At 50.5% G+C, this 25,275-nt stretch overlaps 1 protein-coding gene across 9 annotated transcripts in view; it reads right to left on the reverse strand.

The window, feature by feature from the left end:
• The window catches only part of ARHGAP17 (Rho GTPase activating protein 17), a 42,657-nt gene that overhangs the window by 6,548 nt on the left and 10,834 nt on the right, over positions 1-25,275 (reverse strand). For 8 of the 9 annotated variants that reach the window (XM_050980338.1, XM_050980330.1, XM_050980335.1 and 5 more), the window contains exons 2-18: positions 17,852-17,891; positions 14,101-14,205; positions 12,524-12,600; positions 11,336-11,447; positions 11,078-11,154; positions 10,284-10,395; positions 9,538-9,606; positions 9,305-9,386; positions 7,064-7,191; positions 6,227-6,338; positions 5,602-5,683; positions 5,089-5,169; positions 4,333-4,446; positions 3,891-3,982; positions 3,611-3,767; positions 1,952-2,173; positions 255-415 (exon numbers count right to left, since the gene is read on the reverse strand). In XM_050980338.1, the coding sequence (XP_050836295.1) occupies positions 255-415; positions 1,952-2,173; positions 3,611-3,767; positions 3,891-3,982; positions 4,333-4,446; positions 5,089-5,169; positions 5,602-5,683; positions 6,227-6,338; positions 7,064-7,191; positions 9,305-9,386; positions 9,538-9,606; positions 10,284-10,395; positions 11,078-11,154; positions 11,336-11,447; positions 12,524-12,600; positions 14,101-14,205; positions 17,852-17,891 (1,823 nt within the window). The remainder of the gene's footprint in view (positions 1-254; positions 416-1,951; positions 2,174-3,610; positions 3,768-3,890; positions 3,983-4,332; positions 4,447-5,088; positions 5,170-5,601; positions 5,684-6,226; positions 6,339-7,063; positions 7,192-9,304; positions 9,387-9,537; positions 9,607-10,283; positions 10,396-11,077; positions 11,155-11,335; positions 11,448-12,523; positions 12,601-14,100; positions 14,206-17,851; positions 17,892-25,275) is intronic. The other variant, XM_050980336.1, reaches the window with a different exon arrangement.

A 25,275-nucleotide genomic window follows, 5' to 3' on the forward strand; every position in this document is an offset into this window, starting at 1 on the left:
GAAGTGGAGCATTATCAAGTACAAGCATTTACTGATCAATAGCTTTTGACAGTTTGTCAAACAGCACTGCTGACACTGTCACCATTCAGAGAGTCCAAAAGTCACAGCTGCTTTACAGCCAAGTCTGGGGACAAGCCAACAGATTAAACTGCTGTCTGCATAAGGGCAGAGATGCTGATAAAGTTATTTCAGCAGCATTTCTGCAGTACCTCAAGGCTTGGAACACAGTGTCTTGGAAAGCAACGAGCACACACCTCTCCTCAGGGCGTGGGGACTGGGACCAGCAGCGTTCTGGGGCTGGCTGACAGAGAGCTGGGAGCTGCTGGGCGCTGCCTGGCCCGGGGCTGGGCCTGCCTGGCCGTTCCTCACCGGGGGAGGAGTGGCTGCACTCGTGCTCTCCTTGGCCTTGGAGGTGCTGCAAACGACAGAGCCCACGTTAGAGATGGCTGTGACCTTGCTGCTCGTCCGGCTCAGCTGCAGCTGCTCCCTTACAAAGCCTGCTGTGGATAGACAGAGGAAATGGTTTTCATGGAAAGCGCTGCCAAGCCCTGGCACAGGTGCCCAGGGAAGGGGTGGAGTCACAGTCCCTGAAGTGTTCCAAACACGTGGATGTGGCACTTGGTGGCCCAGTGGTGAATGCCGTGGCAGTGCTGGCTGAGGGTGATGATGGAGGATGAGCCAGCTGAGGTGGGTCTGGGCAGGGTCCCCTCCTGTGGCCGTGCACCTGCAGGCTTCTCTCACTGCTTTGTATTTAGAGTCACCTGCAGCAATTTAGCCCCCAAAAGGACTCACTTTATTCACTTCCACTGGCACTTTGCAATCCCTGTTTCTCCAGGTGCTGCTAACAAACTGTGAGTACTTGCACAGAGCCTGTGCAGATTTTAAGTGCAACTTTCAGACACGACCCCCGAGGTTTATTTTCAGCTGCCTCTGCCACAAAAGCCATCTGTGGAGGAAATACTGGTGTGCAGGGGATTTCCAAACGAGCTGGTTTTGTGAATATGTCACCTGAGAACAAGCTCTGTGCACAAGAGTCAGTGCTGCATCAAACCCCACGGTGGGGTTTCACCCTGAGGCTGACATTTGGAAGCACTGCAGGCTTCACACGTGGTTTGTCACAGCTCTCAGAACACCGAGGAGCTGACAGCAAAGTGCTGCTTCTACCTCTCACAGGAGGAAGTCAGGCTGCTGCAATTAGCCTTGGAGTTCAGGGACACAAGCACAGAGCTTCCAGAGAAATTAAATAACAAAGAGCCTGTGTACCTACTTGTCCTAAAGGAACTAATCCTGAAATATGATAAACTGCCAGTTCTCTAGTAAGCAAGTCTGCTCGTCACTAGCACCTGCTACAGACAAATAAACAAAACAAGACATAAGCAGATAACGTGTACAAGAAACAACAAACAAGACCAACAGGCTTCTGGTATTGCCACTGTAGGTTATGCTCTTTCAGCAGCAAACTGGTATCACCTGTGTGCACATCTCCAGAACATAACCTGGGAGGGTCAGTGTGGGCAGGAGAAACAGAGTGTATTTTTCATCATCATTTTCCCCCCCAAGAATTCCAGTCTATTAGAAGATGAGCTCCAGAACAGACAGAACTGTGTATGTTATATTAGCAGATGAATTCCAGAACACCCAGAACCATGGATGCTATTTTGTAAGACCAGTTTTGTGTTTTATTTCAGAAGCCCAATTGTGGAGCCATACCCATGGCAGGAGAGCTCCTGCAGGTCACTGCTGCCCACAGCTGCCAGGGCACATCCCAGGGGGCAGAGGTGACACCAGGTCACTGCTGCCCACAGCTGCCAGGGCACATCCCAGGGGGCACAGGTGACACCAGGTCACTGCTGCCCACAGCTGCCAGGGCACATCCCAGGGGGCACAGGTGACACCAGGTGGCTGCCGGAGCCGCTGCCAAGCCGCCGCCAGCGCAAGCCGTGCCACTTACCTGGCATCCTCAGTGCCTGGAGCCTGGGGCTGCTCTGCTGGGGCAGCAGAGGGAGCGGGGCCAGCCCCGGGGCCGGGCTCAGCCCCCGAGGGCGGGCAGGGCTCAGCCCCCGCGGGCTCGCAGGGCGGCAGCGGCGGCTGGAAGGCGGGCGAGGTGAGCTTTCTGCTCACAGTGCCGCCCCGCCGCGGGGTCACAGACAGCTCCAGCACCTTCACACCAAAGCTACAGAGAGAAGAGAGAGTGAACACAGCAGGCGGCCACCCCAGGGGCTGCTGCAGCAGGACTCGGGGTGTCCCACCCCCAGACAAACCCCCACATGCAAAGCAGCGACGAGGAAAGCTCTGCTGGCTGCACCACACCACGATGTTAGAGCCCCAGTGGGTGCCCAACACCACGATGTTAGAGCCCGCAGTGGGTGCCCAACACCACGATGTTAGAGCCCCCCATGGGTGCCCAACACCACGATGTTAGAGCCTCCATTGGGTGCCCAACACCACGATGTTAGAGCCCCCCATGGGTGCCCAACACCACGATGTTAGAGTCCCCCATTGGGTGCCCAACACCACGATGTTAGAGTCCCCCAGTGGGTGCCCAACACCAGCAAGGTTAAGACATGCAACAGGATTTGGCTTATCCCCACAGAGGGATAAGCTCAACAGCAGTGAACAAACTACTCAATTACATTTGGAGACAAACACTGATGACAATGAGGTCAGAGCACTCGGGATCTCACATGTAAACACAGACGTTTCCTCACATACCACCCTAGCTCCTCACTAAATGCATTCTGCCACATGAATTTTGTTTCTATCACACACTAAGTTGCAGCAGAGATTCCAAAAAAGCTACTGGATACAGGCTGTGATTCGGGGGCTGGAATGGGAGAGCCTTACAGTCTTCTCCAACCCAAATCATTCTATTTGTGTTTCATGGAGAACAGTGGAGAAACAGACCCTAACTCTTTAACAGATTTTAGAATGCATACAGCACATTCATTCTAGAAATTATTTTATTCTTGTTGTGTTAAACACTGAATCTTGAACTGATTTTCTTCTTCCTCTGTGAGTGCTGACAAATTTGCATGTGGCTGGTCGCAGCTAACAGGTAACAACATTTGCATCCACAGCTAAAAACAAGCACGTCACTTGAATACTCATGAGGAGTGATAAGAATGAACGTTACACTACATGTTATATGGGAAACAGCACGTTTTACTGGGAGTTTTTAGCATTCTACTGCTTGCTGTGGCAATACTGTACCATCATCAACTCAGAAGTCTTATCATGAAGGCACCAGGTAGCACCACCTCAGCTTATGGGCTTTGAAAGAGAAGCCATGGGATACCAGAAGTTAGAGACTGAGACTCCTGCAGACACCTCTGCTCCTGTGAATCTCACACCACCCCCAGTGTGTGCCAGGAGAATGGAGACTGGGAGCAGCAATATCTGCTTGGGATTTGTCATGCATGGAGTGGAACTGGAAGGAAGTAACAGTACATTACCTCGGAGCCATCCTCAGGCTGCAACAACAGGGAATAAATCACTATTGTTATCTACAGCATTTCCATGGAATTCCTCTCCTGACACCAGTGAAGATGTCTGATTGAAGCCTCATTGGAAGAGGGCTGTAGTGGACCCCCTAGGTGAGAATTACACCTACCTTTCCTTCTTCAGCAAATCCCCTTCCATCACAGTCATGCTCAGAGGCCTCTTCCTCTCCAGGGTCCCACATTCATAGTCATTCCCAGTGTGTGACAAGTGGTTGGAATTTACAGCAGGAACTGCCACAAACGCCCCAGACACATTGAAATCCTCATCTGAAGAGGGACAGACAGAATGCCTCCTTAGACACACACACATGCCGAGGGGTGCCTCCTGCACAAGCCACTGAGGGTGAGCTGGAGGGGAGTGTAAAACTGCTGGGCTGTGGCAGAGCTCACCTCCAGGGAAGAACCAGTCTGCATGCTGAATGATGGGCTCAATCACTGCCACCACATGCACTGAGGTGGCTGCTGCCATCTCAGCAAGGGATCTGCAGGGGAGATTTGAACAACACTTTATTCAGAGTTCCACCAAAGTAAGAAAATTAAAATCAATTCAGAGACTTAAATAACAAATTAGGCTAAGCACGATGGATCAGCTCCTCAGTACCAGAGAAAGAGCAACTGTGCTGGACTCCAGACCATTCAGAGCTCTTGGAAACACCCCTGAAACCCTCCTGCCTCAAAGGACCTGGAGGCATGGGCTGAAAGAACACTTGAAGCATTTTTTAGGTAAGCAGTCCCTTTCTGTGAATTGCTAAATTCCTTGCTAAAGGATTTAAACCTATCAGTTCTACAGCTTCCCCCCATTCTGCTCTGTAGCTTTCTTGAAAGAACTCACCCTTCATTCTTTGCCCACAACAAGTTGGGGCCCAAGACTATGGCGATGTTGCTCGGTGTCATTTTGTTAACGTCGCTGTTCTGGGCAAGCTTGGCTAAAAATTTGATTAAATACCTTCAAAAAGGAAAGAAACAATTAAAGAGCAGGAACCATGAGCGTTTCTTGTTGAAAGCAAGTAAATAAAAGTTCAAGAACTTGTACAGAGAGCTCCCAACAACACGGAAATGAGATGAGCAGCCTTCTTGCTTGGCAGCTGCCCAAAGCTTCTGCTCCTGACTCATAAAAGTTGAACTGGGTAGCAAAGAAAGCAGCTCCCATCTTAGCAAAATAGAACCACAGAAATATTATACTTCCAGAGAAAAACCCTTAATTTCAGCTAGTTTTATGGGCTGTAATGGGAATTCCATGCTTCTAGGAATCACCAGAGCTGGTTTTGTTCCGGTTCATTTCCAAAATGCAAAACAAAAAGGAAAAATGAGATGTTTGAGACAGATCCAGGTGTTTTCTAAGACTGGAAACTACAGCAAAGAGCAGGGCATGAACCATAAGTAGAAAGGCTCTGTGCATCACTATGTCCTGACAGCCAGAAGGGAACTAATCTGAGGATACCACCTGTGCAGGGCCACTGCTGCATGAAACAAGAGGTATTTCTATAAATCTCCCTGAATTTGGCCAAGAACAGCACACCTGGATTAGAGTTTAGTTTAATTGGCTTTGGGGTGCACAGCAGCTGAGCTGAGAGATGCTCACACCCACCTGAAGTTAACACGGTAATGCTCAGGTAATCTGTTACAAATCCTCCATAACTCCTGGAGCTTCTTATCCTGGTCCTGAATACTGAAAGGACAAAACATGCCATGACATCTTACTTTCAGGGCAGGAATTAGTTGTTTCTGCAGTGACAAAGAGATGATGGTATCAGCTTCCACTTATGCCAAAGAAATTTTTGGACTCAGTAACCTGCTTGTCAGATCCCCGAATGATCTCTACCTGCAACAAAACTGCTTGAGCATCAATACTGTGCAGCCAGCAGCCTGAAGCAGCCCTAACAGTTAAACAAAGTAGGTATTTCACCACATTTTGTGCTATTTTTATTAATTTTTTTGTGCTATTCATTATTTAAAATCATTTGTTACACGAAATACCCGTCAGTGAAATAATAAATAACTGTGTGAGCTTGGCTGTTTCTTTTGAATTCATCTGTGAAGAATCAAATTTACCAGGAATATGCAGCATGACTTCCTCCACAGCTATTTCTAGCATGCTTACTTGGCAGCTTGTGTCCACTCCTCATACAGGCTGTAGGTCATGAGAGGCTCTGGCAGCTCCCGTAAATAGGATTTCAAGGCACCTGCAATGCAGACAGGGACACGTTGGCTCCTCAGCCACTGCTTTCACACTCCAGGGAAAATTCTGCCCTCACTTTGCAGTTTTATCTGTGCAATGAATTCCAAGCACCAGGGAAAGTGGCAAGACCTGACACTCGCACAGTGGAGCTGCTCAGATCTCAGCACAAAGGCTCTGTAAACAATTGGTGCAATTTGGCAGAAACATGCTGTAAACCTCTCAATCATCTCTTCAGGACAAAGGACTTCTTATGAAGATGTACTGAAGGTCTACACACAGCTCTAACCTGCCCTGACCACGTTTACACTCTTGTCATGAGAGATGTGACGGCTGGGCCATCGTGATCACCTGAATTTTACACAGCATTGACACAAATACAGCAGCTGTGATCAGCACGGGCACCCTACACTTATCTGTGTCAAACTGTGCAGTGAACTTTCCACTGGCTGCCACTTCTCCCAGTCCAACTGTGGAGATCACCCCTGAACAGCACGAAGCTGTGTCGTGTCAGCTTACACCTGGCTTGGATTCACAACACTCCCAATACCTGCAACAGCGTGGGGATCTGAGTAAAACTCATCCAGCTGGGAAGTGGAACAGTCCAGGGCAGCTTTCAGCTTTTTTAACTTGGAGGCTCCAGCAGCAATTCTGAACAAGCCCTGCATCAGAGAAATCAAATGTGTTGATTGGTGACCACACATTGGCAGGGTTTTACAACATCCTCTGAGAACACCCCAGCACTGGTGCCTTCCCCTGACAGCTATGACCCAGCTGGCCCCTCATGTGCCCTGCCACTGCCACCTGACCATGGTTCAGCTCTTTCCCACCCTTGGCCCACCCTAATTTCATTGTATGTGCATCCACTTCCAAAATACTTCACACATGCTGAGGTTATTCTGTGGCAAAACATTTCCCAACTACTAAATGAAAAAATTACTTAAGCAACACATTATCAAACAGACCCCAGTTTGTGAGCTCACTGGGCCCTCATCCCCTCGCTCCTGGGTTGGGATCTGGCATCACCCACCTCCTCTCTCATGCCTGGGATCTGGCATCACCCAGCTCCTCTCTCATGCCTGGGATCTGGCATCACCCAGCTCCTCTCTCATGCCTGGGATCTGGCATCACCCAGCTCCTCTTTCATGGCTGGGATCTGGCATCACCCACCTGGGATCTGGCATCACCCAGCTGGGATCTGGCATCACCCAGCTCCTCTCTCATGCCTGGGATCTGGCATCACCCAGCTCCTCTCTCATGCCTGGGATTTGGCATCACCCACCTGGGATCTGGCATCACCCACCTGGGATCTGGCATCACCCACCTGGGATCTGGCACCACCCACCTGGGATCTGGCACCACCCAGCTGGGACCTGGCACCACCCACCTCCTCTCTCATGCCTGTCTCCAGCAGCATCATGACGCAGGCTTCGATGGGCACCGCGATTTCCCGCCCGCTGCGCTTGAGGTGCTCTTCCAGAGGAGTTCCAAAAGCTGGCTTTTCAGTCCATTTGTCTAAGTTGGAGAGCATCAAAACACTGAGCAGGATATCTAGCAAACCCCTGAATCACAGCCCAGGCAAGAAGAGAAGAAAGCCTCTAGGACAGCACAGAAATGTTCAGCCTACAGCAGGAGTTTTACAGCCCTTGATTGGTAAAGTCCCTTGGATCATGAGCAAGGAGAAAATGAGGCTGCTGGTGGTCGAGAAAAAAATACTTCTGCATCTTTCTGGATGGAATACCACATACAAATTCTGTGTGTAACTGGAATTATAAATAACAGACCTCAACAAGTGCCAGCACGAGGCTGCACGTTCCAGTAATGCTGATTTGGCTCTGCAAGAATCTGTGAGGAAAATTTTGTCCAGACTGCATGACCTGGGCTGATTTTGGTTTTAACTGCATTTAAGAGGAATAAAAACTGAGCTGTTTTATTCCTTAAATTTGATCCCTTAAATCAGCAAATTACAATGGATGTTAACAGCCCCAGGTATCACATCAGAACTGCCATGGTAACAGCCCAGCACCATTACATTCAAATTTTCAATTTAATTCTTCAGCTCTTGTTTAACTCCAATTTGCACCAATTTCTCCAAATTAATGTCAATTTCTTCTTTCCTGTAATTTATGTTCTGACCCATTTCTGCAACTTTAACTGAAAAAATGCAGATGTAAAAGGTTATTGTTAGTACAGATGTGTTATTTCTTTTATGTGGAAAAGAGGCCAAGAAGGACAAAAACTTCAGAGGACTTCAAAGAGTGCTCTGAAGGCCAAGTGTTTCTGCAAAGGATTTAATTCACCCCTTTTCTTTACAAAACCACATCAGTCACCTCCCTTGTCCTGCTGTAGTCCCTCTCACTCATTAACACACCATGAGATGCACGAGGCATTTCCCAACCTCTGCAAATTACAGCAAACATTAGGAAAAGAAAGCTCAGCTTGTTCAGAGCCCCAGCTCCCATCCCTGGCAGTGCCCCAGGCCAGGCTGGACAGGGCTGGGGGCAGCCTGGGACAGTGGGAGGTGTCCCTGCCATGGCAGGGCTGGCACTAGGTGGCTTTAGGGTCCCTTGAACCCAAACCTTTCTGGGGTTCTAACTGACACTGCAGCTAGGAGCACAAGGTGAGACATTCCCCACACTCAGCACTCGGCCACCACGGCTCCCAGCCACCTTCCAGGGAGGTCAGACTGCTCTGGAGCCTTTGTGATCAGCTGCCCTGTCCCAGCTCTCCATGCAAAAATAACACATTTCAAGCAGCCATTTCCACAAAGAACTTTCTGCTGAGCCCTGCTGCTGCACCAGCATCACCTCCTCTCCCACACAGCACAGATACCCCACACCACTTTCCACAGTGCTCCTACTGATTTATGTATTGAATTTCTTCTTTAACAGCCTTCAGCAGCTGAAGATACCTGAGCCTGCCTCAGCTCACACTGGATTTTCCCTCAGACTCTGTTCACCTACTGCTCCAAAGACTCAGGGACACCACAGCCAATATTTTGGAGTAGTTTCCAGAGCACACAGTGCATCTTCATCCCAAATCATCAGTGATACACCTGAAGTCCCCTGATAGTGGAAGCTTGGCAGCAGTTCCAGTTCTTCTTAGGGAAGAAATGAAGCTGTACAACTCAATTTTTTAACAGCTGGTAATCAGCAAAAGAACCCAAACTCTCTGTTTCCCTGCATGCAGTGCACACTGGGGAAGAGGACTGCAAAAAATGAGGGGAAAAAAAAAATCAAGCTGCTCAAAATCCATGGAGTGCTCCTGATAATCACCTGTCATCACTCAAGAACCAAATCACAGTGACACTTCCACTGGCCCAAAGAGCCAGCTGTGACTCACCAAAAGGGCACAAGGAAAACAGGTAAGCAAACAGAAAAATCCTTCCTTAGCCCTCCTGGGTAGCAGAGAGATCCTTAATTAATATTTGATTAGTGTGTTAAACATGGCTGGAGAGCTCCGGGGAGCAGGAAGATGGAATTATGCTCGGGAATGTAAAACTGTTAAGCAGATCAAAATGGCCTTATTAAATCAGTCTGCATGCAAGAGAGTCGAGAGAGAGGAGGAGAATATTGTGCATAGGTGGCACAGGCAAGGAGAAGATCAGCCAGAGCACAGGTTACTTTACCTTGGTGGGCTTGAATTTCGGGTAGGACCTTTTCTATGACTGCTAATGCTTTTCTATGGTAATCTGCTTGTGCTTCTAATAACTGAGAACAGAAGCCACATTTTAAAAACAAAAAGAGCATTAGCTTCTGATGAGCACATAAGACAAGAGGAAAGGTGCAGCACACAGTGTCACCTCTGAGACCCCAGTGTGTGTGCCAGCTGTGCAGAGGCAGGGCCCAGGGCAGCACTCACCGTGACAAAGCAGCGGGCGTACTCCCCCTCCTTGGACACAAAGCTGTACATGTCTGCAGCCAGCTGGTCCTTTGGGAAACATGCAAGCCAGGACAGCACAGTTACTCCTCTCACTTCAGACACACACATGGATTGGGTTTATTTTGCCTGCAGGAGGTCTGAACTAAGAAGCTGTAATGCACCTGCTCTGACCCAAGTGCTCTTCAAGCTTCAATCATTTCTCCAAAATGATTTCAGACTCCTAACTCTGGTTTATGCAGCAAAGCAGTTGCCCCCTTCAGTCAAGGACATGTTTCCATTCAGTCCAGTTATTTATAGCACTCAAAGACAAGAACTAATAAAAATGGTTTCAGTTCTCAGTACTCAATGGAGCATTTGCTGTTGAGAAGTGAAAATGAATGTGAGCTGCTCAGAGGTGCCACAGCTCCTGGGAGGTGTCACAGGCCCAGCTTCAGGTTCCTCCAGGGGCCTCCTACTGCACAGCTGCTCCATGGCTTGGAGCACCCAGACACCCTGAGCATTCATTCCTGGCCAGGACACAGCTGGGTGAGACTGAAACTGAAAATAATGTCCAATACCCAGCTTGGAAACACCCTGGATGGAGTTCCTCATTGAATACAGCAATCCAGAGATCAGCTGGCATGAAAATGCCCCCAGGACAGACACTGTCACAGCCACATGACTTGCAGCTGCACAAGTGGGCAATTCCACGGGAGCTGTGGAAGGGACACTCATCCTGTCCTTACCTTGCACTGCTCTACTTTGTTTCCAGCCTCATCCATCTCTTCCTTAAGAGATTCTATTTTTGAAGGATGCACTTGGAAATTTGTTCCTGAAGTCTTGTGGGCTTGGTTGTATCTGGGGAAGAAAAGTTTCAGTCTGTGAGAATCAATATTCAACACAAATCTACATTTATGGTTTCTCTCTACAGGAAACCATCCCCACAGTTCCAGAGGTTTTCCAACAGAACCAAAAGGTCCCAAACACACCAGTCATGACATGCTGACATAATCCACCAGCAGCTATAAAAACCACCAGGGCCCCTGTGTCTGCCCCATATCATGGCTGTGGAATATGCTGGAAATGGCTCCCCCAGCTCTCAGGGCAGTGCAAAACCATCCAAAGGCACTCAGGGGGAGATGGATGAGCCAGGAGCCTCCCAAGGAGATGGCTCCAAACAGGGCTGCCAAAGCACCTGGTGTGGTTACCCAGGGAGCTTCCTGCTCCCTCTTTAGGCTGGGAACTGCAGTGATTCCTTATTTAAGTTGAACACTTGCATGAACTGCAGACTGGATGAGTTTCCAACATTTTCCCAGCTGCATAGAGGCGTGTAACAACTCTGGAATCCTGATTCTGTTTGGATCTAGCAGTCATGGATCCTCTTCTGGTGCAACTGAAATGTGACTCTGTCTTTTTCCACCTACTGCCTGCTCACAGCAGCATTTCAGGAGCAAGCCCCAGAGCAGAGCAGGTGCCATCAGATGCCAGCAAGGAGCTCACAGGGACAGAAAAGCACCCAGGAATTAAAATGCTCTCCTACCTTCCCCTTGCAGAATCCCAGTCCAGCACCAGCTTTGCAAGCTGCTTCCTCTGCTTCTGGATGTTTGGGATCTCTGTCTGAAATGAGAGTTACGGGCTTACATTCAATTTTAAATTGTGCATTGTAACAAATTACATGTTGTAGCTTTCATACCCACTTTCCACCACGAACACAGGGCTCCTTAAAGCAGTTTTTTAATACCAGCACTGAGAGAATCCACTTCTGCTCAGCTCATGCAGCAATCCAGGTGTGTCTCACCTCTGTCAGCAGGCACAGTGGGTCTATAACTTCTCTCTCAATCTGTACTTCAAGCTGGGAGAGCTCCATTGCCAGTTTATTCTCTGCATCCCCACAGGTATCCAGCATTTTCCTGTAAGAATTACAGACACTGTCATGGCAGTTACTGACTGAAGGACTGAAGGCAGAGCAGAGCTTTGCAAAGCTTTGTGCTGGAGAAAGCAAAGCAACCCTTCATGGCCTGAACCCAACTGCTCTGTGCTCTCCTGGAGCAATCTGGGACAGGCAAGTGCTGTTATTAAACCTTCTTCTTCTAAATTCCTGAGCCATGACAGCACTTTGGAGGCTTGCAGACATCCAGGTGATTACAGCAGCCCTGAGGGCACAGAAGTCAGTATTTATTTCCATCCTTCCATCTCAGAGATGCAAGGGAAACTGCTCAGTGCAGTGTTTCAGTGGCTCCTAAGCCCCTTTGAACACCCCTAATTCCCAGCAATCCCATCCCCAGCAGCTCAGGCTCCCAGCCCACGACTTGACCTTCATTTCATGCTTGCTATAAGGAAAACCCCTGTTCTGTAAGATTTTTATCCAGGTTTAAATCTCCTGCAGTGGCTCAGAAAGGGTCTCTAATGCTCTCAGAGGTTTCTAAGGTCATTCTACACTGTCTCCATAAGAATTCCCACCAGCAATGACAAAACCCACCTGGCTCCAGGAATTCAGCACAGGCAGGTTCATTTGTTTCAGCCACTTTCCTGTTAATTGCAAATAACCACTTTGCCAGGACAGATAAATTTGGGCTACTTTGAACTAGGAGCCATTAATGCAAATTGATGTTATTTTAAGTCATCAATTCAAACCTGCAGAATGCAGTTTAAAATAAAAACGCAGTTTAACTGTAGAATACACATTTTAAACTTCAAATGGAGACAGTAATTCTATCAACTCACAAGGAAAAAAGCCATTTTAAAAGCTTTTATGATAGCAGGGAATCAGAATCCTCTAGAATGCAATTCAGCCTAAAACTTGTCCCCAGATCATTCCAGAAAAACTGCTTGCTCACAGTTTCTCCCTTTGGATTAGAGAAAGAATCTAGAAATATTCAGTTTTATTAGACTGAAACCAGCCTTTGTGCACCCAGAGGTTCTAATTAGAGCCCTGCAGGCAATGAGATGTCAGACAGCAAGTCAGGGAAAAAAGGCAAACACTTACCCCAGCAGAGTTTCATCACTCAGCTGGATGGATCCTTCCTGCATGTTTTGAGCCAGAGCTGTGAGAGGAAGTTTTTTCTGTGGAACAGAAGGAACAGGGCTTACCTTGGTGCTGCTCACTCTTTCCAGCCTCCCCAGCACATCCCCTCTCAGGTTCTGCTCCCTTCCCATGTGGTTTCTATTACACAAACACAGCTCATTCCTGGACTCCAGGAAAATGCCAAGTCACAAGAAGTTTTGAGCCCCAAGACCCCTGTTCTCAGACACTCTGAAAGGCACTTTCTTCCCAGTTTTAGCTGGAATGGCTGGCCCAAAGCATACCTCAGCCACTGCCAAGGAGAGATAAACAGCCTGAAGCTGAGATTGAAGCACCCAGCTTGTCACCTCTCTCTCCTGAGTACCCCTGCTCCAGGTCTGTGCTCCTCAATAAAAGGAAAGTGAGAATGGGAATTCTCTCTGGCTCTGGTGCTCTAAGCAAACCCACCTACAGCTTTGCTAAGGAGGGCAGAACCAAACGTGTACAGGACAGCATTTCCAGGCAGCTCAGCTGCCAGGGGCCCGGGGCAGCTCCAGACCTGAGGGGCTGGGGCAGAGCTGCAGAGCTGCAGATCATCTCCCCAGAGCTGCAGATCATCTCCCCAGAGCTGCAGATCATCTCCCCAGAGCTGCAGATCATCTCCCCAGAGCTGCAGATCATCTCCCCAGAGCTGCAGATCATCTCCCCAGAGCTGCAGAACATCTCCCCAGAGCTGCAGATCATCTCCCCAGAGCTGCAGAACATCTCCCCAGAGCTGCAGAACATCTCCCCAGAGCTGCAGATCATCTCCCCTGGCTGGGGCAGGAGAGCCCCCAGCACCCAGCAGGGACACCAAGTGTCCTGGCACTGCTGAGCTGCTCCAGGCTGTGCTGGGGTGAGCTGGCACTGGGCTGGCACTGGAGTTTCAATGGGTGTCACTGGGCTGTCACTGGTGTGACTGGGGTGTCACTTGGGTTTCAATGGGGTTTCACTGGGCTGTCACTGGGGTTTCCCTGGGGTGTCACTGGAGTAGCACTGGGCTGTCACTGGAGTAGCACTGGGCTGTCACTGGGCTGTCACTGGGCTGTCACTGGAGTTTCCCTGGGCTGTCACTGGAGTAGCACTGGGCTGTCACTGGGGTGTCACTGGGGTGTCACTGGAGAAGCACTGGGCTGTCACTGGGGTATCACTGGGCTGTCACTGGGCTGTCACTGGGGTTTCTCTGGGGTGTCACTGGGGTGTCACTGGGCTGTCACTGGGGTATCACTGGGGTGTCACTGGAGTAGCACTGGGCTGTCACTGGGGTATCACTGGGGTGTCACTGGGCTGTCACTGGAGTTTCCCTGGGCTGTCACTGGGGTGTCACTGAGGTTGAGTGTCACTAGGGTGTCACTGGGGTTTCCCTGGGGTGTCACTGGAGTAGCACTGGGCTGTCCCTGGGCTGTCACCACAGTGTCACTAGTGGCAGCAGCGAGCTGCCCTGGCAGAGCTGTGCTGCCTGGCAGAGCTGTCCTGCCCTGGCAGAGCTGTGCTGCCCTGGTGGCACTCCCAGCTGTACTCACGTGTCTCTTGTCAGGGTCAGTGCCATGCTGGCCCTGCAGACAGGCAATCAGCCTCTTCTGGGCCAGGTGACACACGGACCTGACGGTGTCCAGGCGCCTCTCGATCTGCTCGGCCAGAGGGGAGAAGAGCAAACAACACAAAAACCAGAAGTTATTTCCCTGGCCTCAGCAGAAAACCTTCCCCCTGTACCACACGCTGCTCTGGGCTGCAGATTTCTCAAATTCTCCAGCTCACAAGAAGTGCAGCTGCTCAGCAGAAGTGCCTGGCAGCAAAAACGCCTGGGGGGAAACTGAGATTGGTTTTCTCTTCAGTGGCACAGAAATTCAATCAGAGCTCATGGCACTGCCAAGGGGGAAAAGGAAAAAGCATTGCCCTGCTTGGCATCTCAGCAAAAGGGAATCAGGGTGGCACTGGCATCTGAGATGAATGGCACATGCAGGTGCCTGAGACACTAATTCAGAGAGAAAACTGTGGGAAAACTGGCAATTTTCACTGTGACCTTGTGAAGTAGGTGCTGAAGACACATCTGACAGCTCCTTCCCACTGTGCAAACCTGCACTCCAAGCTCCTCCTGCATGTCCTTCCCTGGCTGTTAAACACAAGGACAAAGCTCCCACATGCTGAGCAAAACAGAATTTCCAGGCAGAGACTCCTGAGGTTCCAATGGGACATGGAATTAAAAACCAGGAGTCAAAGCCCAAACAAGAGCTCTGTTTATCAGCATCTCATTCAAACATGGCTTAATACACAGCCTGTGAACAGGACAAACATATACATGATAAACTGTTCTTCTAAGGGATTTTAAGCAGGGAATTTGGACTATTTCATTTCAAAGAACACCAAAAACAAACACAGTGATGAGCAGTGGGACAGAACTGCTCATGGCACGGAGCTCTCTGTGCACAGCACCCAAAGAATGCTGTTTATCTGCATTTTGATGACTCACCAAGAATAACAGGAGGCCCTTTGGAATGGATTCTATTTAAAAAGCAAGGGGGAAAAAAGTAGATTTCATCTGTAGAAATAATCTGAACAGATTTCACTTTTTGATACAGCTCTAAAATTACTTTTTTTTTTTATTTTCAAGAGGGCAAAATGAACCCAAGTTGAAGTGCTCAGAAGGATCAGTAAAAATCTATTAGGGTAGAAAAAGCTGCAGAGAAACTGCCCAGAGATTGCTGTGAGAGCACAAGGCTCTGCCTTTTGTCTACAGAGCGTGGAGCAACAAATTCAAAATGAAATCCAGGTGGGAGAAGTCCATAAGGAGATCAGTGAACAAGCAGGTATGGTTTGTGCTCTATTGCTGCAGATAAGATTACTCACTCCCCTTGTGTTATCTTCCAAATGAAATCCTGGAATGGTTTGGGCTGGAAGGGACCTCAAAGCCCACCCAGTGCCACCCCTGCCATGGCAGGGACACCTCCCACTGTCCCAGGCTGCTCCAGCCCTGTCCAGCCTGGCCTGGGACACTGCCAGGGATCCAGGGGCAGTCCCAGCTGCTCTGGGCACCTGTGCCAGGGCCTGCCCACCCTCCCAAGGAGCAAACACCACCACCACACTCTGAGCCATCCTCCAGTTACAGAAGAATTCACTTTTCAAGCTCAGGCAGTTAAAAGTGCCAGCACTGAGCCCAGGCTGTCCCACACCTGGAGCAGGTGCCACCCCGGGGCTGAGGCACCTCTGGGCAGCCCTGCCTGGGCTGGGGCTCCTTGGGAAGCTGCAGCACACACACACACTGCCAGGGCTCTGCCCAGGCACCCTGAGCTGCAGAGGGGGCAGGTGAGTGACAGCAGGAACTGAGCCACAACTTCACAGCCCTGCCCTCTCCTCTCTGCTCTGCTCTCTAGGGCAGAATGGCAAGAACACCACAAAGGACATTAATCTCCCTCCAGCCACCTCTGAAGTGACAGTGTGACCCAGGGGCCACGCTGTCTGTCCCCTCGGGCCATCCCTGGATCCAGAACATCACACAATTGCTTTATTATCTGCCACAGGGCCCTGCCAGAGAGCAGGGCTATTGTAAAGGCCTTTTGAGCACTGAATCACAGCCCTTGTCTTCAGATGAAACACACTGAACAGACACTTGAAATGGAGCACAGCCCTTCAGAAAACAGAACAAAACAAAGCTGTAACAATCCTGTGGCAAAGCTTGGGCTAAATATAAAGAAGCCCAACTGTGAGCCATGTTTGTGAAGTGAGCAGCACCATGTTTCCAAACTCGTGGGTTAGATAAGAGCCTCCTGCCCCTGCCCAAGCCCCCAAGAGCAAACAAACAAGTGAGTAAATTCTTCCACTTGGGTGTAGCCAGGCTGCTCGGGGCCTGGGAAAGCCTTGCTTGCAAAATTTTTTTGGCAACAAGCAGCAGAGCTTTTGGCTTTCACTTCTTGTTACTACTCTGCAGCTAAGCAAGAAAGCAGCTGGGCTCTCACAGGCTCCCAAGGTGTGTAACAGCCTTTGTGCCACTGAGCTGCACACCTCCTCAGAAATGGAGAACACAACTGCCAAGCTGGGAAGGTGTTTTTAGTTTAAATAAAGCCACCCCCTGAAAAGGAGGTGAAATGTTTTGGGTCACCATTACACTGGCACAGGGTGCCCAGAGCAGCTGTGGCTGCCCCTGGATCCCTGGCAGTGCCCCAGGCCAGGCTGGACAGGGCTGGGAGCCCCCTGGGACAGTGGGAGGTGTCCCTGCCATGGCAGGGTGGCACTGGGTGGGCTCTGAGGTCCCCTCCACCCCAAACCAGTCTGGGATTCTGTAATTCTGGGTGTTTGTGCTGAATTCATGTCTGAAGGCTGACACACTCCCTCAGCTGCCTCCTGGGCCTGGAGAGCTCTGAAGCAGAGGCAGCTCCAGCACCTGCCTGAGCTACCTGCCCCACTGCAGCCCTGAGCTCCCTGCCCCACTGCAGCCCTGAGCTCAGGCTGAGGTGCTTTGTGCAGGGTCACAAGTGTCCCACTGCAGCCCTGAGCTCAGGCTGAGGTGCTTTGTGCAGGGTCACAAGTGTCCCACTGCAGACCCTGAGCTCAGGCTGAGGTGCTTTGTGCAGGGTCACAGGTGAGCAGCACACCCAGCCCCAGGAGCAGCCAGCCTGACTTCCCTCGCTGGTTCGTGTTCCTTCCACAAACCCTCCACAGAGAAACCAGGGGAAGACAAGTCTGCTCCATGGAATCAGTCACCCTTGCTAATGTGACAGCTGCAGTTTAAATTCCACCATGATGAGATGGTAAATCTGCACAGAGATGACAAGTCTGCAAACAAACCGATGTCAGCGTGACAAGTCTGAGAACAAGTATCACAGCTACACAAGAAGCATTTGTACACTCACTCCAAGCAGTAACAGAACTGATTGGTGAGCCCTTGGGATGATTTGTGCCACTTCTCTTAAGGCCCAGTCGATGTGTCCAGGTGAAAGCGGTGAGGACAGAAACCAGCTGTGCCCAGCAGGGTTTCCTCATCATCCTCCCCAGACAGACTGGCACATCAGCAGCACCAAAGGCTCCTGGCCTTAGCAGGCCTGTTCATCTCATTAAAAACAGGGATGGTTCCTCCTCCACTCCACCAAGCCATGTGACTGCACTCAGAAGTCACTGAGTTTTTCTACTCAAAATGTACCCGTTTTTTCAGGTGCTGAAAAATCCAGGGTTCCATCCCTGACATGTGCAGGATTTCTCCCCACATCAGGCACTCCACAAACCTCAGAAGGCTCACACATCACAGCATTAAAAAAATACACATGAAGCATGTTACAATACCTGCAACAGGTCTTCACTGAGTACCTCTGTTCTCTCAGCCCTAAGGGAGGAAAAAAGACCATTGTCAGACAATTGGCATGTTCAGGGTCACAGATTGCCTCAGCAATTCCAACAAAACCTGCTCAGTTCCAGTTATGGTGCCATGACTGCAAACAGCACCGAGTTCCCCTGTCCCAGGGGGTCTGGGAAGCCCTGGCAGCCCTGGAGTGCCCAGCCTGCAGCACAAATCCATTGCACAAGCTCCAAGAGGTGTTTGCAAGTGGAATAACCCAGAGCAGGCTGAGCCCATGCACCTGGCTGTACAGGAAATCAAAGCCACGAGAAGGGCAGGGGAGGCAGCATCCTCTCTCTGAGCTGCAGCACTGCAGAGCTTTACTGGGGAGAGCAGCCTGAGGCTCCTCACACACACACAGCCTTCACCAGAAACCCCATCCCCTCATCCTGCTGAGCTCCCAGCCCTGAACACAGGCTCTGGTACTTGGCAAGCTCAGCAGAATAATGGCATTCCCAGGAAAGGCTCCCTTCCACAGAAAAGCCCTGATGGCTTCCCCACACTTCCAGAGGCTGCAGACACACTCCTGTCCCTGCACACACCTCACCCCTGCCAGCCCAGCTCACACAAACTTTAAACTGCCCAATGTTGACACTGGTTTATTTGCTGGTGGCTCTGTGGCTCTAACAGTGATCTAACAGAGTTTCTCTTTGCCAGGCCTATAAAATAAAGATAAATTCAGTTCCCCAGTCTCTCCCTCTCTGTGCTCACCGTTACTACACATCTACACCAGGGAGCACTTGGAGGGACTCCAGGACACTCTTCCTGTCCCAAGAGTTTCCCCTGCTGCTGCCAGAGTCCCTCAGCTACTCCAGGCTTTATCAGCTCCTGCAATCTGTCAAATAACCCACTGCAAACCCAGGCATGCACAGCAAGCTCGTGTTCCTGAGCAGCCCTCAGCAGCTGAACGTGCCAAAAGCCTCCAAGGACAAGATTCCTTCAGGTTCGGGCTGGTGCTTTTAAAGCATTTATTTGACTTCCATTTTACAGCACATTGAACGCTTCAACTAGTTGTGAACCATCAGGTGTTTAATAATTAAATGCAGAATAAAGTAAAAGCTCAACGCCTCAGCCAGGCTCAGACAAAAGCAGCTGAAATACTCTGACAGCACTGCAATATTTATTTGTTGAGGAAAACACAGACAAGATTGATAAACTTTTCTCCCACCCAAAGAGAAATATTTCGTCTGACGGAAATTACATCCTGTTAGAGAGCAATTATTTATACTTATTATTTATATATTTATATATTTATATTGTATCACTGCGTAACCCACTCTGCTGCAACCCCAACTTTAATTCAAGCCCTCTCAAACACTAGAATAGAGCTTCCACACAACTTTAGAGGAACACAAAGTTTGGTCTCTCCTTGCCTTCCTTTTCCCAAGGATGTTCTATCCACTGCAGTGAACAGTGGCTCAGTCCTGTGCCAGCAGAAGTTTGTTCCCAGTTTAAGTGAGCTTACCCACATACCCTGGATCATTCTGTGAAGTGCAAACTAACTGTACTTCTTTTTCCCTGACTGATCCAAAGCCCCCGTGGGACAGTGCAGGTGTCCCCCCTGGGGATGCTGTCCCCAGCCCTGGGTGGCAGCAGGAGCGGGGCCAGGCCAGGCAGAGGCAGAACAGCCCTGCTGGTGATGTCAGGCTGGGAAGTGCAGCCAGGGAAGACCTCACCCTTCCTGCAGGCCCACATTCCACCTTTAATAAGGAAGCCAAGAAAGGGCCACTAAATAATGTTGTTTTTCAGTGATCACAACCATGAAAGAGAGAACACAACCCTGTGATAGCAGCACAGCCCATCTCCTCTCTGCACAGGGGAAAGCAGCAAACCATCAAAGGGACCTGGCTCCCTTGGAATTAACCTCTGTCTCCCTTGGAATTAACCTCTGTCTCCCTTGGAATAACCTCTGTCTCCCTGGAATTACAGGTACGACCAGTTTGGAGTTTCCATCCAACTGCAGCTTCGAGGGATGCTAATTCCTTCTGCCAGCTAACCAGGGAGGCAGTAAACTTCTAAAAAAGAACAGACTTTCTTTTTCACTGCCAAACTTCTGTCCTCAGCCCTTGTTAGGGCTTATTTGCACCTTCTCTAATTGAAGCAGTGAAGAAACCCTTCTGGAATCAAGCAGTGCAAGGCTGAGCTGCAGAGTGCTCCCAAGTGCTCCCAAGGAAGGCCAGCAGCCTGGGCACCCTGCACTGGATCTTCCTTGCCCTGGACACCCTGAGCCCAGCCCAGGCCAGGCTGCAGCAGCCAGGGCTGTTTGCTGAACTCCCCTCAGTGAAATCTGCCTTGCAAAGCCATTAGTGATGGGTGATCAGCGCTGCCCAGCCCCTCCTGCCCCCCTCCCTGATGGGATGGCCCTGCAGGAGCTGTCCCTGCCCTGAGGGACAGGATCCACAGGGAAATGGGACCTGAGCAGCCCAGAGCCTCCCCAGCCCTCTGGTGACAGAGGTGGCAGTGCCAGGGGTGGGAATGCTGGATTGGGCACACAGGGCTGGCACCCCACCTGCAGCAACAGCACAAAGCCAAAATACCTGCTGTGCTCCACTGGGGCAGAGTGGAGCTCTCCCCTGGGGAAGGGGCCTCTGAGAGCTGGAGCTGCTCTGCCACACCACAGGAACCCTGACAGGAACCGGCGGGCACTGAGCTCTCAAACCAGCAGTGCCTTCTAAAAGACTGGCTGTAAAAACCACAAGGGAACAATCATTTGTTATGGCTCTAATAATCCTCTCAATGACAGAAGGGGATAAACCCACTGAACTCTCTGAAAGCAGCACTCCCCAGCCAGCTGTGCACAGCTGTGTGCTGCCCCCGGTGCCTGCACTGCCCCTGCCCTGCAGGATTCTGCAATTTGACAGAAACAGCTGCTCCTCCCCCAGGTCACCCCTGGGCACACAGCCCAGGGTGGCAGCAGGGCAGGGCAGGCTCCGGGCACAGCCACCTTCAGCCCAAACCCTGAGCAGAGCCAGCCTGACCCCGTGGTGCCAGGACACTGAGAAAGTGTCATCTTTAACAAAACCCTTGGTTCTTCAGGGAAACTTCCTTTTCAAGACACTAAATACAGTACTTAGCATGAAATAGGATATGAACAGAAATGCTGGTGCCATTTCCTACTTGTGGGTGGCAAGGCCTTAACTCACTCCGAGCAAAACTCCAATTGGTTTTACAGGGAGAGGCTGGACCTTTTTATTCTAGACATGTTCATCACAATACTTTGGCTTGCTGTGACATTTTAAAAATGCATTCCATGTGCCCCTAACTGAACTCCTGTCAGAGTGCTTTATGGTATAATTCCTTCTAATTCCCTTTACTTTTTCCCTCCTTTCTGACCTAGCCTGAAGCCCAGCCAAGCCATGGGCTCTGCTGCAGCTCAAAGCCTGGCTCGGCCCAGGCAGGGTGGGCAGAACAGCTCCCAGCCCACAGGTTAAAAACTCTGTCATTTTTCCCCTAAATGACTTGGTCACTTTGCAGCTCCTTCACACTTCCAGGCCAGAAGTCTTCTCTGAACATCTGGAAACAGCAGATGGGAATTGCTGAGACAAAAGTGTTTATCTTCCACCGGGAAAGAATTTACATTTCCATGTATGATACTTCATCTAAGGAGCCTCTGAGAGGCCCCTGGTCTGCCCATCACTGGGGGGGATCAGAACTGAAGCAGGGCTGATCTCCAAGGCAGGTGAAAGCTACAGAACCACTGCAAGAGACTTTTTACAGGGGCTGGGGGAATGGCTGGGGAATCCCTCTGTCAGAGGGCAGGGACAGACAGGACACAGGAAGGAATTCCTCCCTGGGAGGTGGGCAGGCCCTGGCACAGGTGCCCAGAGCAGCTGTGGCTGTCCCTGTATCCCTGGCAGTGCCTCAGGCCAGGCTGGACAGGGCTTGGAGCAGCCTGGGACAGTGGGAGGTGTCCCTGCCCATGGCACTGGATGGGCTTTGAGGTCCCTTCCAACCCAAACCATTCCAGGATTCTGTGAAATCCACACTCCTGAAAGGCTGACCAGGAAGGAAGGAGAGCTAACCTGACACATGAGCCATGAAAGCTTGGCCAGTGCCAGCAGAACAAGTGACTCAGTTGAAATGTCACCCTGGAAACAAAGCCTGACTCACCCAGCAGCTGGGCAGGGCGGGGGCCCTGGCAGAGGTGATGCCATGGCAGGGCAGGGACAACTCCACAACTCCTGGAAAGGTTTCAGTGGGAGCAAGGAGACATCCACCCCAAACTGGAGACAGAATTCCAGCCAGCCTTCCCTGCTGGGTGGTTTTTCCTCAAACAAAGCTGTGTTTGTTAGCAGGAGGAACCAGCCCAGCCTCTGGTGAGGTAACAGCAGCACCTTGGCGGGCTGGCAGCACATCCTGCCTGCTTTCCACATACAATAGGCAGCCCTTGCTGCCAGGAAAAATGAAAGAATCAGCAGCTCTGCTCCAAAACAAGGCATCCAGAATTAGATGACAATTTCCCTTCAAAGAGGTTTGCTTTTCTAACACTCACCAAGACAAACTCCCCAGAAAATACAACTCCAAGGTGTTTCAGGACCAAGTCACTCCTGCCTGTTTGACCTTAGGCTAATTTCTGAATGGAAACCAGCATGACCCAAGGTAAACATCAATATTCTGAAGTGGCTTTCAAATGTTCAAAAATAACTCCGAGAACACTGTCAGGTGCTAGTCACCACTCACTTTCAGTATTAGCATTTAGGGAAAACCACAACCTGCCATCAGCATGACTTTCAGTTTGCCTCCTCGTCTCATTTTTCACCCAAATTAAAAATGTAAGCTTCTGTGTATTAAAATTGATTAAACTGTAAATCTGGTGACCATGGATGTTTCAGTGATGCAGAAATCCCACCAAAGGCTGCAGTTCTGGAGCTCACCCACCCACTGCAACTCCTGCTTCCAGTCCTTTCCAAGTGCTTTAAAAATGGGGCATCACCTCCAAATCATTTCAGTGATCCAAACACCTCAGAGCTGCACAGCTGCAACCCAGGCCTCAGGGAGTGGGGAAAGAAAGATTTCTGCTGCTTTGCCTTCCCTCTTCATGACCTGCACTGAGCTGCCCCATCAGACTGTGCCTGGTCACTCGCTGTGCAAGCTCAGCTTTGATCTCTCCCAGCCCAGCCCGGGAGTGGGAGCTGGTGCTCCAGTGAGAGGCAGAGCAGGCTGCAGGGAGATAATCATCTTGGCAGGAGAGCAGAGAGCTCCTGAGCAGGGCAGGGAAACCCAGGACAGGCTCTGCACAGGAGGGGATTGGAATTCCTGCCTCGGTGAAATGGATCCAGGGCTGGGCTCCAAAGCCAGGCAGTAAATTTAGCCCTGGAGAACAAGCACAGCTCAAGCCAAATGCTATTTTCAGGCCACTCTCAGAGGGACAGGCGCTGCAGCAAGGCCCTGCACAGCTCCTCCCTGTAAAACACATGCTGAGTGGTTTTAACATCACACCTTGAGAGCCCCACCAAACACGGGGCAGCTCACCAAGAGCAAAGCTGGGCTGATCCCTCTGACCACAGCACGGCAAACCTGAGAGGAATCTGAGCTGAACTTTCCACAGGCCAACATACAAGTGTGGTCTGGAAGGAGAAGCCCATTTCCAGCAGTGCTGTTTGAGGGAAGGAAGCCATGCTTCAGTGAGCAGCCTGACGAGTCCAACAGCTTGTAAACCTCTGGGTACAACTACAGATTTACAACTCGGTGCCTGCAATCACCTGCTATCCCAGCAAACCCAATAGTGACTGCTGAGCTCCTGTTTCGGACCTGGGACAAAGCCACAGCTATTAAAGCTCCCCCCATATTCATTTCGACTTTGAAAAACCCCAGACATCCATCAGGCAAATAACAATGTGTCTTCTTTTAAAAAGTGCATTGGTGAAACTATTAATAGCTTCTGAAGGAAAGGCAAAGTGCTGCTGCAGGGGATTAACATTCTAACTGCTAAAATCCAGCAGTGGTCTCATGTTTTGTTAGAAAAAAGTCCTATGACAAGCTGACATAAATTAGTGACCAAAAACCCCAAAGAATCTGAGATAAACTTTTTAAAGTTTCTGGAGTAGCTTATCCAATGATGATGTATTTCCTATCTTTGCTTTTTCCCCCTTCAGTACTACAATCTGCATTTCTTATGCTATACTTTACTACAGAACCTGAGCTTTCCAAACATGTCAGTTCATGAACATAATTTATTTTTAAAAAAGGTACACACGCTCCACACCATGTCTTGGTAACTGCTTTTAATATTTAACTGCCAGGTATTTATTTACATTTAAAAGTTTATTCTCACACAAGGTCTCTCCCAAGCAAGCAACAACCTCCTACTTATGCAGACTCATTTATGTAAAATTAGCTGGGTACAATTCTGCTATAAGACACAGTCCAGCAGAAAGCAATCTAAATAATTCCTGAGTTGTTATTCCTGAATGTCAGGTGTAATTTTACAACCCCTGCGTGCCAGCAAAGCAGCAGGTGCTGCCAGAACAGGGATTCCTGCGCTTTGGGCCACAGCAGCAGCTCCAGGTGAAATTTAACCTGGGCACCAGGAGCAAGAAATGATCCTGCAGCACCTGGGAGCCAGCACCTGGCCAGGGCTGCTCACCTGGGCCCTGCAGGCACCCAGGTGTGTGCCAGGGCAAAGCCAGGGCCCGGAGCAGGGCTGGACTGCCCCTCCCTCAGCCCAGGGGTCTGCCCGAAGCACTCCCCTTCCCAAATGTGAGCTGCAGGTCCTTGGCCAGCAGGGTTAGGGTTAGGGTTGCAGTCACATCCCGTACACCAAACTGCTCCCAGCCCTGGCCCTCTGCTTGGCATGGGCTGGGCAGCAGCACAGGACAGGCTGGACAGGGACAGGGAAATCTGTCCCTTTCAGCAACAGCAGCCACTTAAGATCAGCTTAAACTGATAACGGAACTGCACCCCGGGGCCGACATTTCATTCCCAGGAGGTGACATCAGCCGGCAGGGCTGCTGCCACAAGGGGCTGTGTCCTCCTGCAGGAGCAGGACACTGCCAGCAGCTCCAGGACTGGCCTGGCTGCCAGAAAAGGCATTTCCCACCCAGAGGTGGCCAGAGGTGTGAGCTCCAGGGACTGGAACAAAGGGAGCACCTGGAATAGGCTGGCAGGGCTCTGGGCACAGGTCACAGCAGAGCCCAGGGCTGGGATAACGGGGGGCTCAGCCATTGATAACGGGGGGGCTCAGCAATGGGAACGGGGGGCTCAGTAATGGGAACAGGGGGCTCAGCCATTGATAACGGGGGGGCTCAGCCATTGATAACGGGGGGGGCTCAGTAATGGGAACAGGGGGGCTCAGCCATTGATAACGGGGGGGCTCAGTAATGGGAACAGGGGGGCTCAGCCATTCATAACGGGGGGGGCTCAGTATGGGAAC

This window comes from Serinus canaria, chromosome 14, assembly GCF_022539315.1.
Source record: "Serinus canaria isolate serCan28SL12 chromosome 14, serCan2020, whole genome shotgun sequence".
Taxonomy (NCBI): Eukaryota; Metazoa; Chordata; class Aves; order Passeriformes; family Fringillidae; genus Serinus; species Serinus canaria.